Source organism: Petaurus breviceps, unplaced genomic scaffold, assembly GCF_028583685.1.
Source record: "Petaurus breviceps papuanus isolate PSGF00001 unplaced genomic scaffold, PetGlider_PUasm1.0 90654, whole genome shotgun sequence".
NCBI classification, from domain to species: domain Eukaryota; kingdom Metazoa; phylum Chordata; class Mammalia; order Diprotodontia; family Petauridae; genus Petaurus; species Petaurus breviceps.
Window position 1 is genome coordinate 3,658,305 of NW_027187301.1, and position 13,507 is coordinate 3,671,811.

Below are 13,507 nucleotides of genomic sequence, written 5' to 3' on the forward strand. Positions count from 1 at the left end.
ATCTAATCTTTCTCTAAAGGCAGAAATACCTTCTATAATATCCCTGGGGTAGCCATCCAGCTTGAATTTAGGTATCCCAAATTTAGACCATTCAATCCAAAATCACCCTCTCCCAGATTCTTCCCTCACAAGGCCTTCCATTCCAATGTTGCCAAAAGTTCTTCCTTAAATTGAGCAGAAAACTGGGAGCCTTTAAGCTACACTCAATGGTCCTAGTCTCCTACATTTAGTAGACACATGGAATATGTCTACAAACCTCTTCCATCTGACACTTTTTAAGGACTTGAAGATGTTGCTGTGTTCAAGCTGACTCTTATCCACAATAAGCAGCCCTGCTTCCTTCAAAAAACATGGTCTGTAAATCTGTCATGGTCCCAGGTTTCCTCCATTCAGACTCTAGTTTGTAAATGTCCATCTTCAAAGATGACACTTCAAACTGAATTCCCAATATGGTGGCATTTCTCCTGACAAACCTTATGAAATATTTGTATCAGACAGTGTCAAGGAAAGTTTTTGTCTAGGGCACTGTGTAAGATGGGGAGGAAACATTCTCCTGCTGCCAAAGCATTTGAAAGAGATATTGCTTCATAGTTATTGGATGTGTCAGTGACATCTCTTAAGTCTTAATAATTCTCCAAGAATTTCACATATAACTGTCTGTTCTGGAAGGAAAAATTACACTTCTATCCTATGCTCAATTCATCTACTGCAGATATTAAATATAATTTTTCATATAAATGAGATCCTTAAAAAGTAGACTAGAAAGTAGCTAGAAAAACCAAGTTTAAATTTTCCACAATTTGCAATCAATCTCACAAAGAGGTGATTCATTCATACCTACCACATTTGCCTAAAGAAGGCAAAGATGATGTTGATCAGACTTATTTATATTTTCAAACACCTGCAGCTACAAATGAAGAAGTAAATTCCAATGTTTCCAGTGATCCAAGTTCAGATTTAGAAGGTGATGATCACTAGGAATGATGGACCTATTACTTGATCAGTAATGAAGCCTGACCTTAGGTACAAGCCAGAGGTGAATGAATTAAATTAAGCATTTTCCAAATAATAATGTAGGACTCATAGCCACAGCCCCTTGACCCTTCTAAATGGTACCCCAGGTTGGAGATGCATATTCTGTGGGTACCAGCTTCTGCTCAAAATCACAACTCACAAGCTTTAACCAATGTAGTCATTTTCCCAGCTACCCAAAGGACACAGTTCAAAATAAAATACATTTAACAAAAACAGCAAGGCAAGATAAGGGACAGTCCCTTCCCTACATACAAGGCAATATTCTCCCATAGGTCACCACACCAATAATGGGGAGAGAGATGGGAACATGTGTTGGGGATCATGTGTAGGTAACACATGGCCAGGTTATACACATCCTTCTATTGCTAGGGCAACCCATGACTCTTAGGCTACTGAACCATCAATGTCCTTTGATGAGCAGCTTTTCTTCTTGTTGGCCCCAGCTTTTAAGGCTTGTCTTCTATCATTTTTTCAGCTAGAAAATTCCTTTCATCCCTATCATGCCCAGGGTCATTAATTGGCATTCCTTCAAAATATCCAAGGGATTCTACTTAGCGAAACAGGAAAGGTGCTACCTTGAGCTGAGGTGATATGGTTCTTTCCAGCCTCCACGACATCTCCAGTTGCTATGTGTGTCTACTTAAGGGTAAGAAGGAAAGGACCAGATGAAGCACGCAGAATCTGTGACCTTCCCCTTTGTCATACATGTCTGTTTTTGTTACACATGCCTTCCAGCAACAAAATCACTGATCTTTATACAAGGACTTTGTATTAGACTTTGTGAGGATATCTAATTTTCCACTTCACTGCCAGTCACTTTATCAGGGAGAATAGGGCGCTTCAAGGTTTGGATACAAAAGGAGGAACAGGTGATGCCTTGTACAGTCCTGTATAGGCTCATCAGGGACCCACCTACTGTGTTGGTTGGGCTGCAGGGACTGAGTTAGAGGTTCATTATTTCAGCTGCAGCTAACCAGAATTTTTAAGCATGTTAACGGAAGGAACGGAGCTGTATATAATTTTTCAGATTGGCTTATGATTTGAGATGAGTGAAAAAAAGGTGTGGAGAGAATGGAAGGAGAAAATAGGCCCAGTGAAGCTGACAGGGACCAGGCAGGGTCTCTCTGGGCCTTGGGTCTTTCTCTCAGTGATTCTACTGGTGACTCCCTCATAGACAATAGACGAGCAGTTTCAGTTTACAATGGAATTTTCACAGGAAACTTCTCATTGCCAATCAAAGGTATACATGAGCAAACTAACCTCCCATCAGGAGGAAAGATAGGAAAGCATTTATGAGGCTTGCTGGAGGAGCCATGGCAACAGAAAAATAATACAGAACTGGGGAAGGACTAAAATCTGGGAGGCTATGGGGGGAAAGCTTCTAAAGCAAGGCTAGAGGTTGCAATCCAAGATAAATAAGAAGATATTAAGAGAATAATACTTAGAAGTTGAGGTGATCAAGCCCAAATAGCTATATTCTAGGGTGAGAGAATTACAGTACCCAAAAAACATCAAATGTGAATGCTGAGGCATTATTAGGGACATTTTGAAAGGTATTGGAGAATGGAAGAAGGGCTGCAAGACTAGAAAAGGAAAAATGTTCAAATTTTCAAGAAAGGAAAGAAGGTAGAGCTTGTATATGAGCGGATGATCTTGATGCTGACTCTTGGTAAACTCCCAGAACATATCAAGGAAATGATTTGTGAGCGCTTAGAAAGGAAAAACATTGAACGCTAAGAGCCAATGTGGCTTTATGAAGGATGGATAACCATTTTGGGGGTGGGTATTAGTTGAGAGAGCAACTAGGCAGCCCAGTGGATAGAACATGTGGTCTGGAGTCAGGAAGACTCATCTTCCTGAGTTCAAATCTGGCCACAGACACATAGTAGCTGTGTGACCCTGGACAAGTCACTTAGCCCTGTTTGCCTCAGTTTCCTCATCTATAAAATAAGCTGGAGGAGGAAATGGCAAACCACTCCAGTATCTTTACCAAGAAAACCCCAAATAGGTTCATGAAAAGTCAGAAACAAGGCAATTAGGTGGTTCAGTGGATAGAGCACTGGCCGTGGAGTCAGGAGGATCTGAGTTCAAATCTGGCCTCAGATACTTACTAGATGTGTGACTGTGGGCAAGTCACTTATCCCTGATTGCCTCCCCCCAGAAAAAGCGTAGGACATAACTGAAAAACAATTGGACAAGAACAAAATTAATTGAGGAAGGTATTCTTATTCAGGTAGAGACTGGACTAACAGGCCTCTGAAATTCAGATTACATACTTCGGCTAGTTTGGGAGGTTAACAGGTGATGACACCATGATTTATGATGTTCCAGAGTCAACATGAAACGTAGGCCAGAAGCAGAGGTATGGAACAACGATGAAACTAGGTTCTGGATCCAACCTAGACCTATCTGATCATAGTGTCTGAAGAAGTGCCACGTTTAGTACAAGCCAAAAAGAAGCTTACTCCTAGTCTCTGTGCCCAGTAAAGGAGTATTCAGCAGCAAGCCCTGGCCTGTAACACTGGGAAGCATAAATATGAGTACCTAGGGCTCGTTAAAAGTATGTCCCCTCATCTACATGTGTTTCTTAGCTTAGCAGAATGAAAGGGCGAGGGATGTCCCACCTTGTGGCAAACAGCAAATTTCATGCTGTTAAATTTAATTTGTGTTTAGTTCTGTCACTGACATTAGTGAGGTAAAAACTGAAAATAGGACTGCCTGAACTCATCATGAAACACCATTCCACTCAGACCTTCATTTTATGGCCAAATTAATGTTTCACAGTGAATTTCATGCAATGGATTCTCCATTTACATGGAGATTTTGATGCTTGTCAACTTTCATACTGCATACATAAGCAAGAGTTAATGTCAAAATGAAATGTAGAGGTCATCCAATCCAATCTCCTCATTTTACAGATGAGGAAATTGAGGCCCAGAGAGTTTTAGGCGACATCAAAGGTCATACAGCTAGTAAGGGACAGCTAAGTTTCAAACAGTTTTTTAGCTTCAAATTCAGCACAATTTCCCCTGAAGACTCTTGCAAACAATTTTTTTGTTTTAGAGTGTTTTTTTGTTTGTTTTTGCAATTCTTTTATCAACATGATAACCAGAGTCCAATTTGGAATAATCATTTCATTGTCCCTTATAATGCTGTTCTCAGCTCCTGCTTCATGTTCCAATTCTTTCAGAATCATTTCCACTATTTGCTAAGGGGCTGCATGACATAGTGGACAGAAAACTGTCCTTGAAGCCAAGAAGGCCTGGGTATACCTCTGACCCATACTGGCTATGTGACCTTGGGCAAATAACCGGACCTCTCCAATGCTCTAGGAAACTTCCTAAGACAGTAAATTGCAGAGAAAGTGCCAACTTGCATTGGTAGAGGGAGTTTCCTCCTCTGGAGGTTCTGCATACTAATGAAATCACAGGTCTGGTTCTGCTACTCTCTCTCTATTTTCTTTTCCTTTTGTGGGAAGCAATCAGGGTTAAGTGACTTGTCCAGGGTCACACAGCTAGTAAGTGTCTGAGGCCAGATTTGAACTCAGGTCCTCCTGACTCCAGGGCTGGTGTTCTATCTATTGTGCTACCTAGTTGCCTCCTCTATTTTCTATAAATAAGCTTAAGATAATTAAGCTAACTACTCTAAAGGTGTAGGACAAATAGAGAAGGGAACTCCAAAGAGATCAGGGGGCCTGTTGGTGATGATTTAAGTTCTAAGATAGTTGAAGATCTGAGCTAAAATTAAAAATTGTATTATGCCTTCAATTCCATTCTATAAATGTTTATTAAGTATCTACTCTGTGTAAGATACTCTGCTAGGTAGTAGGGATACAAAGACCGATGCAAGATAGGCCTTAGTTTTCTACAGGAAATAGCCTGATGCATAGAATGCAATGAGCCAAGTTCTGCCAGGCTCTAGAATCATTAGGAGTTAAGAGATGGCCCCATTCAAAGACATTCATTTGGATTATCATTACTATTTCGGTAGTGACTGCTCCTCACATCAACAGGTAAGTAGGACAAGCATTGTTATTGTCCCCGTTTTAGAGATGAAAGAATAAGTGTGTGTTGGGGGCAGAGGGAGAGAACATATAAGCACCTACTAAGAATCAAAGAGACAGCTAGATGGTACCATGGATAGAGAGCTGGGCCTGGAGTCAGGAAGACTTGAGTTCAAATCTGGCCTCAGATACTTACTAGCTATGTGACCCTGGAAAAGTCACTTAACCATTTGTATCATTTTCTTCATTTGTAAAATGAGCTGGAGAAGGAAATGGCAAACCACTCCAGTATCTTTGCCAAGAAAACTCTAAATTGGGTTAATGGAGAGTGGACACAAGTAAAATAGCTCAACTGCAACATTTGCTTAGCTCTAGGGATACAAATAAAAAAGCAACACAGTCCTTGCCTTCTAGAAGCTTATATTCTAACCAAAAGATGCCACATATGAAGAACAGTGGCCAGGGAAGGAATTTTTGATGAAAGGAGTCCCAGGAATGGTGAGTGGAGTTATAAGGCAATCAATTATCACACCCTTCCCAGAAGTAATATTAATGTTGATTTTATTAAGGTTACCAGGGCAAAAAAATGGAAAGGGGTAGAGAGAGGAGGCAGCAGAGAAGAAGGTAAAAATGTTCCAAGTGGGTGAGATATGGAGCTGGGTCTAGAGCTGGCTAGATGTATTAAGTTAGGTAAGTTTGTACTTGGTTATTAGTCAATCAGCAACAAGGACCTCTCAGCCTCCAGGCAGAGTTTAAAAATTTAGTAGATTAGATTAACTCTCCTACTAAAGGGTGCTTTTCCAGGTAAGTTGGGGAGATGGATGGGGGGTCAGGGTTGCTGCTGCTACAGGAGAGCAAATGGCAAGATCCTGGGGTGGATGGGTGGGTGGGATGTGAAGCATGATTTGGGGGCTTTTGGTTGTAGTGAGTGAAGGGAGTTTACACACATTTACCAATCAGATGATGAAAGAGAACCTCAACAATTTTAAGTGATTCTCCCAAAGTTGCATACAGTGCTTGTAAATATCAGAGTTCGGATTTCAGTCCAAGTCTTGGGACTTAAAGACTTAGAAATAAGGAGAAATCTAGATCAGGAGTATAAGCTTATGGCTATGTATGACTTTGGCTTCCACGGCTCAGTTTTAGGGAATCCAGCATGAAGGTAGGGAGTGTCCATTCTAGCCTCCTCTGTCCCCAATCAGGGGCTTCTAGACCCCATTCCAGACCTGGAACTTCCTCTTTGAAGGAGGTTCCTACTTAATGGGAAAGGACAGGGGGAATCAGCAATATTTATTACGTATCCCCACTGCACCCTGGCCAGGTGGTACAGGGAGTTTTTGAGTGTGAAATGATAGCCTTGGGACTTAGTGAGAACAAAGTGAGAACGGAGAGGAGAAAAACAAACAAGTAAAATTCAGGACACATATAGGAGAGACATCTACACACTCATTACCTCGTCACTCACCTGAGCTCTTAATGGCTGCCAAGGAAATTGGTGCCGCCTACAGCAGGTGGAATTAGTCCAATCAATGCAGCCGTTACTTAAATTTCCTTTCCTAACTGAGGGAAGCAGAGGCACAAAGCACCAAAAATGGTGAATAAACCAAAAAATCCATTATATTTGATTTTGAATGCTAAATTTTTTTCCCTTTCCCTTCCCTTCTGCTTTCTTTTCTTTGGTTTTCTTTTTCCTTCTTATCTTTTCTTTGTGGCAGCAGATTTCTCCTCCTAATAAGGGGTGGCTCCAGCTTATCTTCAAACAAGTCTGTATTCCCCAGCACAAGGGGCTTCACTTGTTGATTTTTTTTTTCAATTTGACATGAATACAGTCGACGTTTTTCTTCTCACTGATCAAAAGGGCTGATGGCAGAGATACCTAAAATGGCAGATGATCATTTCTGATTAGTAGTGGAATATGTTATATAGCTTTTTTCTCCCTTCCTAGCTGTTCTCTATCTCAGACTTTTATTAAAATGAGTCTATATTTCTTGAGCTCCCACTGACTGATGATAGAAGGAAAAGTTCCAGGAGCACGTATAGGGTAAAGGAGAGATACGGTGTGGTATGGCGGAAAGTGCACAAGCTTTTGAGTCATAGGACTTGCATTCAAATCACAACTGTGACTTAGCATTGGTTTGACCCCTTCCAGAAGTCTTTCAACCACTCTGGACTTCAGTCCCTCATCTGTAAAATGAGGGATTTCAAGCGTGGGGAACCTGTGGCCTTGAGGCCTCATGTGGCCCTCTAGGTCCTTTGACTAAATCCAAACCCATGTGAATTCTGGTGCCATACTTGAGGACCTAGAGGGTCTCATGTGACCTTGAGGTTACAGGTTCCCTACCCTTGGTCACTAGATGATATCCAAGGTGCCTCTTGACTCTAAAGCCATGATCCTCTAAGGTTAAAAAATATTATCCCACAGTGTTTACAAAATACCGTGTTTCCCCGATAATAACACCTATCCCGAGAATAAGCCCTCCCCTTACTGTGTAAGATTCCTCTAAAATAAGCCCTCCCCCGAAAATAAGCCCTATTGAGATTGCTACTGTAGTGAAGGTGATCCCCTGCGCTACATGCTACATTATGGTACCCTCTGTATACACCGTCCCCCCCCCATGAAACGCACGCCGCACTCTGAGCTGCATCCAATCAGAGCTGCAGCAGTGAGCGCGTCATCCTGTTCTTCCCCAGTGATTTGCTTATTGAATAAAGGTACATTTTTTTGTTCACATTTACCTGTTTATTAAAATTGCTGTCAATGTTCATTAAAATAAGCCCTCCCCTGAAAATAAGCCCTCTGGTGTTTTTCTGTCCAAAAAAAATTAATAAGACAGTGTCTTATTATTGGGGAAACATGGTAGATGATTCAGATTGATTATGCACTCTAATGCATGGTGTGGTGGTCTGGGGGCTCAACTGTGCGGAGTATCTGATTTTGGCCTTTCTCCCATTGTAGCATCTTCCTCAAAGAACTGGAGAAGTATGAACAGTTGCCTGAGGACGTTGGACACTGCTTCGTCACCTGGGTAATGGGCCCTAAATATCTCTTTTATCCTATTCTTTCAAATTCCAGACAGGGCCAAAGGATAGAGACTCCTGTCTTCCATACTGTGACTCTCATGAGCTTTGGGTCACTACCACTCTACCTTAAGATGGAGTGCTTACAGATGGGCCATCGGTTCTTGGAGGGACACAGCACGAGACAAGGAGAACCAGGTCCTTCTTGTGTCACCTGGAGAAGCTCCCTTTGTTCTTTAGACCTTCGTTTTTGTCACTCTGTAAGGAGAGTGGCACTCTCCCATGGAAGGCAAGGACAAGAACAATACATTTCACTGACCTGTCTCCTAGAGGAAATGACAGGCTCCCAAGTCACTTTTTTCTGTGCTGTGTCCTTGTTCACCACCCAGAATATCCATCTTCTTCGATCCACACAAATCTTTCTCCAACCTTGCCCTCGTTTTGTGTCTCCTCCTTGGAAGCATGTAGGACCTACTTAAGTTAGTTTCATTTGTAGAGATTGGTCAGTGTGTCATCCTCCAATATGGTGTTTGGCCAGCGAGTGGGAGAATGTCATGTTTTTGAATATTTGCAGATTGTCCTTACACTCATAAATCCAAGACACTTGTGAACCTCCTTCCTTAGTTCATTTGTTAGTTCATTCTTCCTTGGAAAGTAGAAACAGAGAAAGCTTCAAGTATACTTTATTTATTTTTTGTTTGTTTTTTAAAGCAATCGGGGTTGAGTAACTTGTTCAAGGTTACAAGGCCAGGTGTTCTGGGTGGGTGCTAAGTGTCTGAGCCCGGGATTCGATCTCCAGGTCATCCCGACACTGGGGCCGGTGCTCTTACTCGCTGTGCTACCTGGCCACCCCTCAAGTATACTTTAGACAAGAGCCATGTTAGCCTCATCCAGGACCAGTTTTCCTCGGCAGCTATCACCCCCTTATCAATCTGAACAGTCTAATTGAGTTTCCTAGTTCATTCTTGATACCCACAGACAAACACAGAACAGTGAGGTTCCTGAACACATGCCCCTTCCCCCATCCCAAGAACACAAAGCCAAGACACATTTCTCTCGTACTACTTTCAAATGAGCTGATCCACAAAGAGGCACATAAAATGATACAAGTTCATTCAGAACAGGGTCCTATGTCCTAACAAAAGAGGATCCCATTTTAACACTTTAGGTAAGCTCAAGGTGTCCCAAAAAGTCATAGTGAATTTTTTAAAAAATTTAATAAGTTTGAGTAAACTTTAAAAGGTGTAAGCCTGCACCAAGACTTTTGGGACACCCTATACAGTAACTGTAAAATTGCATTGAGTTTCCGCTCTGTGGCAACACCACTCAGCAAGATTCAGAAAGGAGGCACAGTCAGCTCAGCAGGGCCAGAAATTAGCTCTTTAATGGACCAGGAACTGCACTCTTTTTCAACTGTCGAACTCTGGCAGTCTTTCCGTTCCTCCACATTAACAATTTTCTCCATTGAGCAGAATCTCAAGCTGGGTGTGGCCTTTGCCAAGTGCCAGAGGCAGACAGTACTTGCTTCTTGGGTCCTTTCCCTACTGTCTCCTGAGCCTTGGCAGCTCACAGTTTAATCTATGTCCAGAAGGCATATGCTCTGGTCAAAGTACAATTGGAATTGGACCTGTGCTTTCATTCTTATAAAGACTCCTGGGTTAGGGAGCTCTTGCTATATCAGTACAGGTTTACACTTTCTCTAAAGTTTATAGGATGTGTACATATATGTATACGTGGAGAGAGAGAGAAAGAGAGAGGGGGGAAGGAAGAGAGAGAGTGAGAGAGAGAAGAGGAGAGAGAGAGAGAGAGAGACAGAGAGAGAGAGAGAGAGAGAGAGAGAGAGAGACAGACAGAGAGACAGAGAGACAGAGAGAAAGGGAGAGAGAGACTGAGAGAGAGAAAGTGAGAGAGAGAAGAGGAAAGAGAAAGAGAGGGAAAGAGGGGGGAAGAAAGAGAGAGAGACTGAGAGAGAGAAGAGGAAAGAGAGTGAGAGAGAGAAGAGGAAAGAGAGAGAGAGAAAGAGAGAGAGAGGGAAAGAGAGAGAGAGAGAGGGAAAGAGAGAGGGGGAAGGAAGAGAGAGAGTGAGAGAGAGAAGAGGAAAGAGAGAGGGAGAGAGAGGCTGAGAGAGAGTGAGAGAGAGCTCTATAGATATATTGATATCTATAGATATATGCACAGTTTATAAATATAGATATCTATAGATATAGATCTAAGATCACTCAGCTGGTATCAGAGGCAGCTCTTGTGCCCAGGTCACCTAGGTCTCCAGGCTGGCTCTCTGCTCCTGGGAGATTCAGCTCTTATTCAGGGAGCTAACACTTGGGAGGCAAATCTTCATCTTCCTCCCCCAGTCACTGTCTCTAGCTCCTGCTTTATTAAGTAAGGATATAGGATTCTTATGTGGTTGTTCCCCATCTGATCTTTTAGAGCAATTATTTCATCCAGGAAGGCTTTTGAACCTGAACCTCACTCCCAACTCTACCTCAGATTTTTGTTTGCTGGTTTTCATTACTTTTTTTTTTAAAGCAATTGGGGTTAAGCAACTTGCTCAAGGTTACACGGCCAGTTATTTATGGGTGGGTGCTAAGTATCTGAGGCCAGAACCAATCCCGGGTTCTCCCGACTCTGGGGCAGCTCTCTTACTCACTGCACCACCTGGCCGCCCCTGTTTTCATTACTTTCTAATGAGCTATAGGGAAGCTAGGTGGCACAGTGGATAGAACGCTGGGGTTGGAACCAGAAAATCTTCATGAGTTCAAATTGAGCCTGGGATACTTAACTAGCTGTGTGACCCTGAGCAAGTCACTTAACCCGGTTTGCCTCAGTTTCCTCATCTGTAAAATGAGCTGAAAAGGAAGTAGCAAATCACTTTGTCTTTGCCAAGAAAACCCCAAATAGAGTCACAAAGAATCAGACATCATTGAAAAATAACTTAATAACAATAAGCCATATCCCAGAGCTGTTGGGCTGACAGGCCCCAAACTCTTTATTGCTCCCACCAAGCTTTGCCTGGCTTCCAAAGTTCCTAGACTCCTCATATTTTCCCAAGTCTAGGCTGGATGTTCCCCTTTCTTTCACTTAGTTTCTATCCCCAAGCCAACAATCTGATCCATTAACTAAGATTGTTTGGTGGGTATGACTTTTGCCAAGTACACATGGCAACAGAAGTTGGGCATTTTTAAAAAATTGTTTTACTTGCAGCTAAGAGAGTCAGTGTCCTCCAAGACAGAGCCAGCTATCCTTGGGTCCAACTCCTTCCTCTAATGAAAACTGGCTGTACTACCCTGGGCAAGTCATAGAACTTCTCAGTGGCTCAGGCAACCCTCTAAGCCTATAGAAGTCAGAGGTCTATGCATGTAGAGATCTACATTGATAGAGAAAGTTTCATCTATGGGAGTTCCCTACACCAATAAAATAACAATCTCAGTCCAATAATGAAAACAATGACAACTAGCAGCTAAGAGAAAATTGCAAAATAAGACAATTTACAGGGCACAAAATTGATGTTACAGCATTTATCCCAAGATGTTGCCACACCAACTATAACTGTCACAACTTCCTGAAATTAATTAGCCCTCTGTTAATTAGTTAAGCCAATCGGTTGGCCCTTGGATTCTAGTTAATATACTTATCTAAATCCTTGTTTCCCAAATGCCAGCCCTTGGCAAATTTTGTGCTAGTCCTCAAAATATTTGGATAGCTGCTAGATGGGACAATTGTGGAGATCCCTAGGGAGCTCCAGTGAGGATATAAAGTTCAATTGACTGGATCCAAAGAGAATCAAATATCAGTCATAAGACCCTTGTGTAGCAGTAATGAACTATATCTTTCATTTGCATAGATCTAGTTACTTTTACCACACATGTGATCTCAGTTTAGTCTCATTAACAATTTTATGGTATAGAAAGTTATGGAAAAGTATGGAAAGAGATATCAACCCTATTTTATAGAGAGGAAAACTGAGTACTAGCAGAGTGATATGCCCAGTCCTCTAGATAATTGTTACAGGATCATAGATTTTAAAAGTGGAATAAACCTAGTGCGTCATCATCACATTATAGCCGTCAAAGGGATCTCAGAGATCATTATTCCACACCAACTCCCTCATTTTGTAAAATTCTTCTGCTGAAAAGGGAACAGAGACCCCAAGAGGGTAAGTGGCAGATCTCAAACCTTAGCTTAGCTCCACCTCCTCACTTTCCCCTTCATTCATTGTTTATGGCCATCTTTGATTCAAAAGAAAACAAAACCGTTTCATGATTTGTTAAGCCAAGCACTCCGCTGGCACTTTATTCTCTGGCTGTTAACAGGAGGTATCACATCCAACCCAAGAAGGGCTGCCATTCTGTTTTTCACTCCTTGGTTTCCCTGTTTACAATAAATACAGTCAGCTGTTAACTATACACCAATAGGGATGTTACAGATAACTCTAAACAGTAGAAAATTCCCATCATTTAGCTTTCTTTATTAGTTAACTGATTCACTTTTCTAGTGATGTCTAAATCAGGTTAAAATTAAAAATAGTCCCCCAAAAAATTTAATTCAAACATAAACATTTTTTAAAAATTAGTTCACATTTCCTGATCACACAAATTGATGGCATAGCAAAAGTATCCCAGAAGTATGTTGAGAGTGATATGTTTGGTCAACTGAAAGTTGACCTGTAGACACTGCTCTAACTTGAGTGCAGAGATGGAAAAAGAAGAGTGTGTGTGCGTGCCACATGTGCATGTGTGTGTGTGTGGGAGGGGAGGGGAGAGTTGGGGTAGATCCTCAGGCTGAAAGGATATCTTTGAAGTCAATTCATCCATCCCCCTGCCTCCATGTAAAGCCTATATAAGCCATGCAAAGTCAATGGATGTCAGTCAATTTTCCTATTATATGCACATAGGCAGAAGACTACCAAATGTTTATCTATGATTTTCCTTGTGGTTGGTTTTTCCAGGCAGACAAATTCCAGATGTACGTCACCTACTGTAAAAACAAGCCTGATTCCAGCCAGTTGATCCTGGAGCATGCAGGCACCTTCTTTGATGTAAGCTGCTCTTTCCAGGGTGTGGGCAGGGTGGAAATCCTTTGTGCTTTGGAACAGGGGGAACGAGGGACACACGTGTCTTTTGCTTCTTATCCTTTCTAATACTCCTTGCAAATAGGTCTATAATCCAAATCAGTTCTTAAGAACTTTTGATGAAAAACGCTATCTACCTCCAGAGAGAGAGCTGATAGAGTCTGAGTTCATATTGAAGCATAATTTTTTCACTTTCTTTATTTTTCTTGCAACATATAGAATATGGAAATATGATTTTCATTATTTCACAGTCATAATTGATATTACAAATCTTGCCTTCTCAATGGGTGGGGGAAAGGAAGGAAGAAGGAAGAGGATTTGGAACTTGCTTATTTTTTTAAATGGAAGTTAAAAATATATAATAAATTTGTTTTTTAAAAAAA

General features: G+C 41.6%; 1 protein-coding gene across 4 annotated transcripts in view; it reads left to right on the plus strand.

The window, feature by feature from the left end:
- Window positions 1–13,507, plus strand: part of KALRN (kalirin RhoGEF kinase) — a 982,696-nt gene that overhangs the window by 640,240 nt on the left and 328,949 nt on the right. For all 4 annotated transcript variants that reach the window (XM_069064963.1, XM_069064965.1, XM_069064964.1 and 1 more), the window contains 2 exons: window positions 7,995–8,064; window positions 13,002–13,091. In XM_069064963.1, coding sequence (XP_068921064.1) covers window positions 7,995–8,064; window positions 13,002–13,091 — 160 coding nt within the window. The remainder of the gene's footprint in view (window positions 1–7,994; window positions 8,065–13,001; window positions 13,092–13,507) is intronic.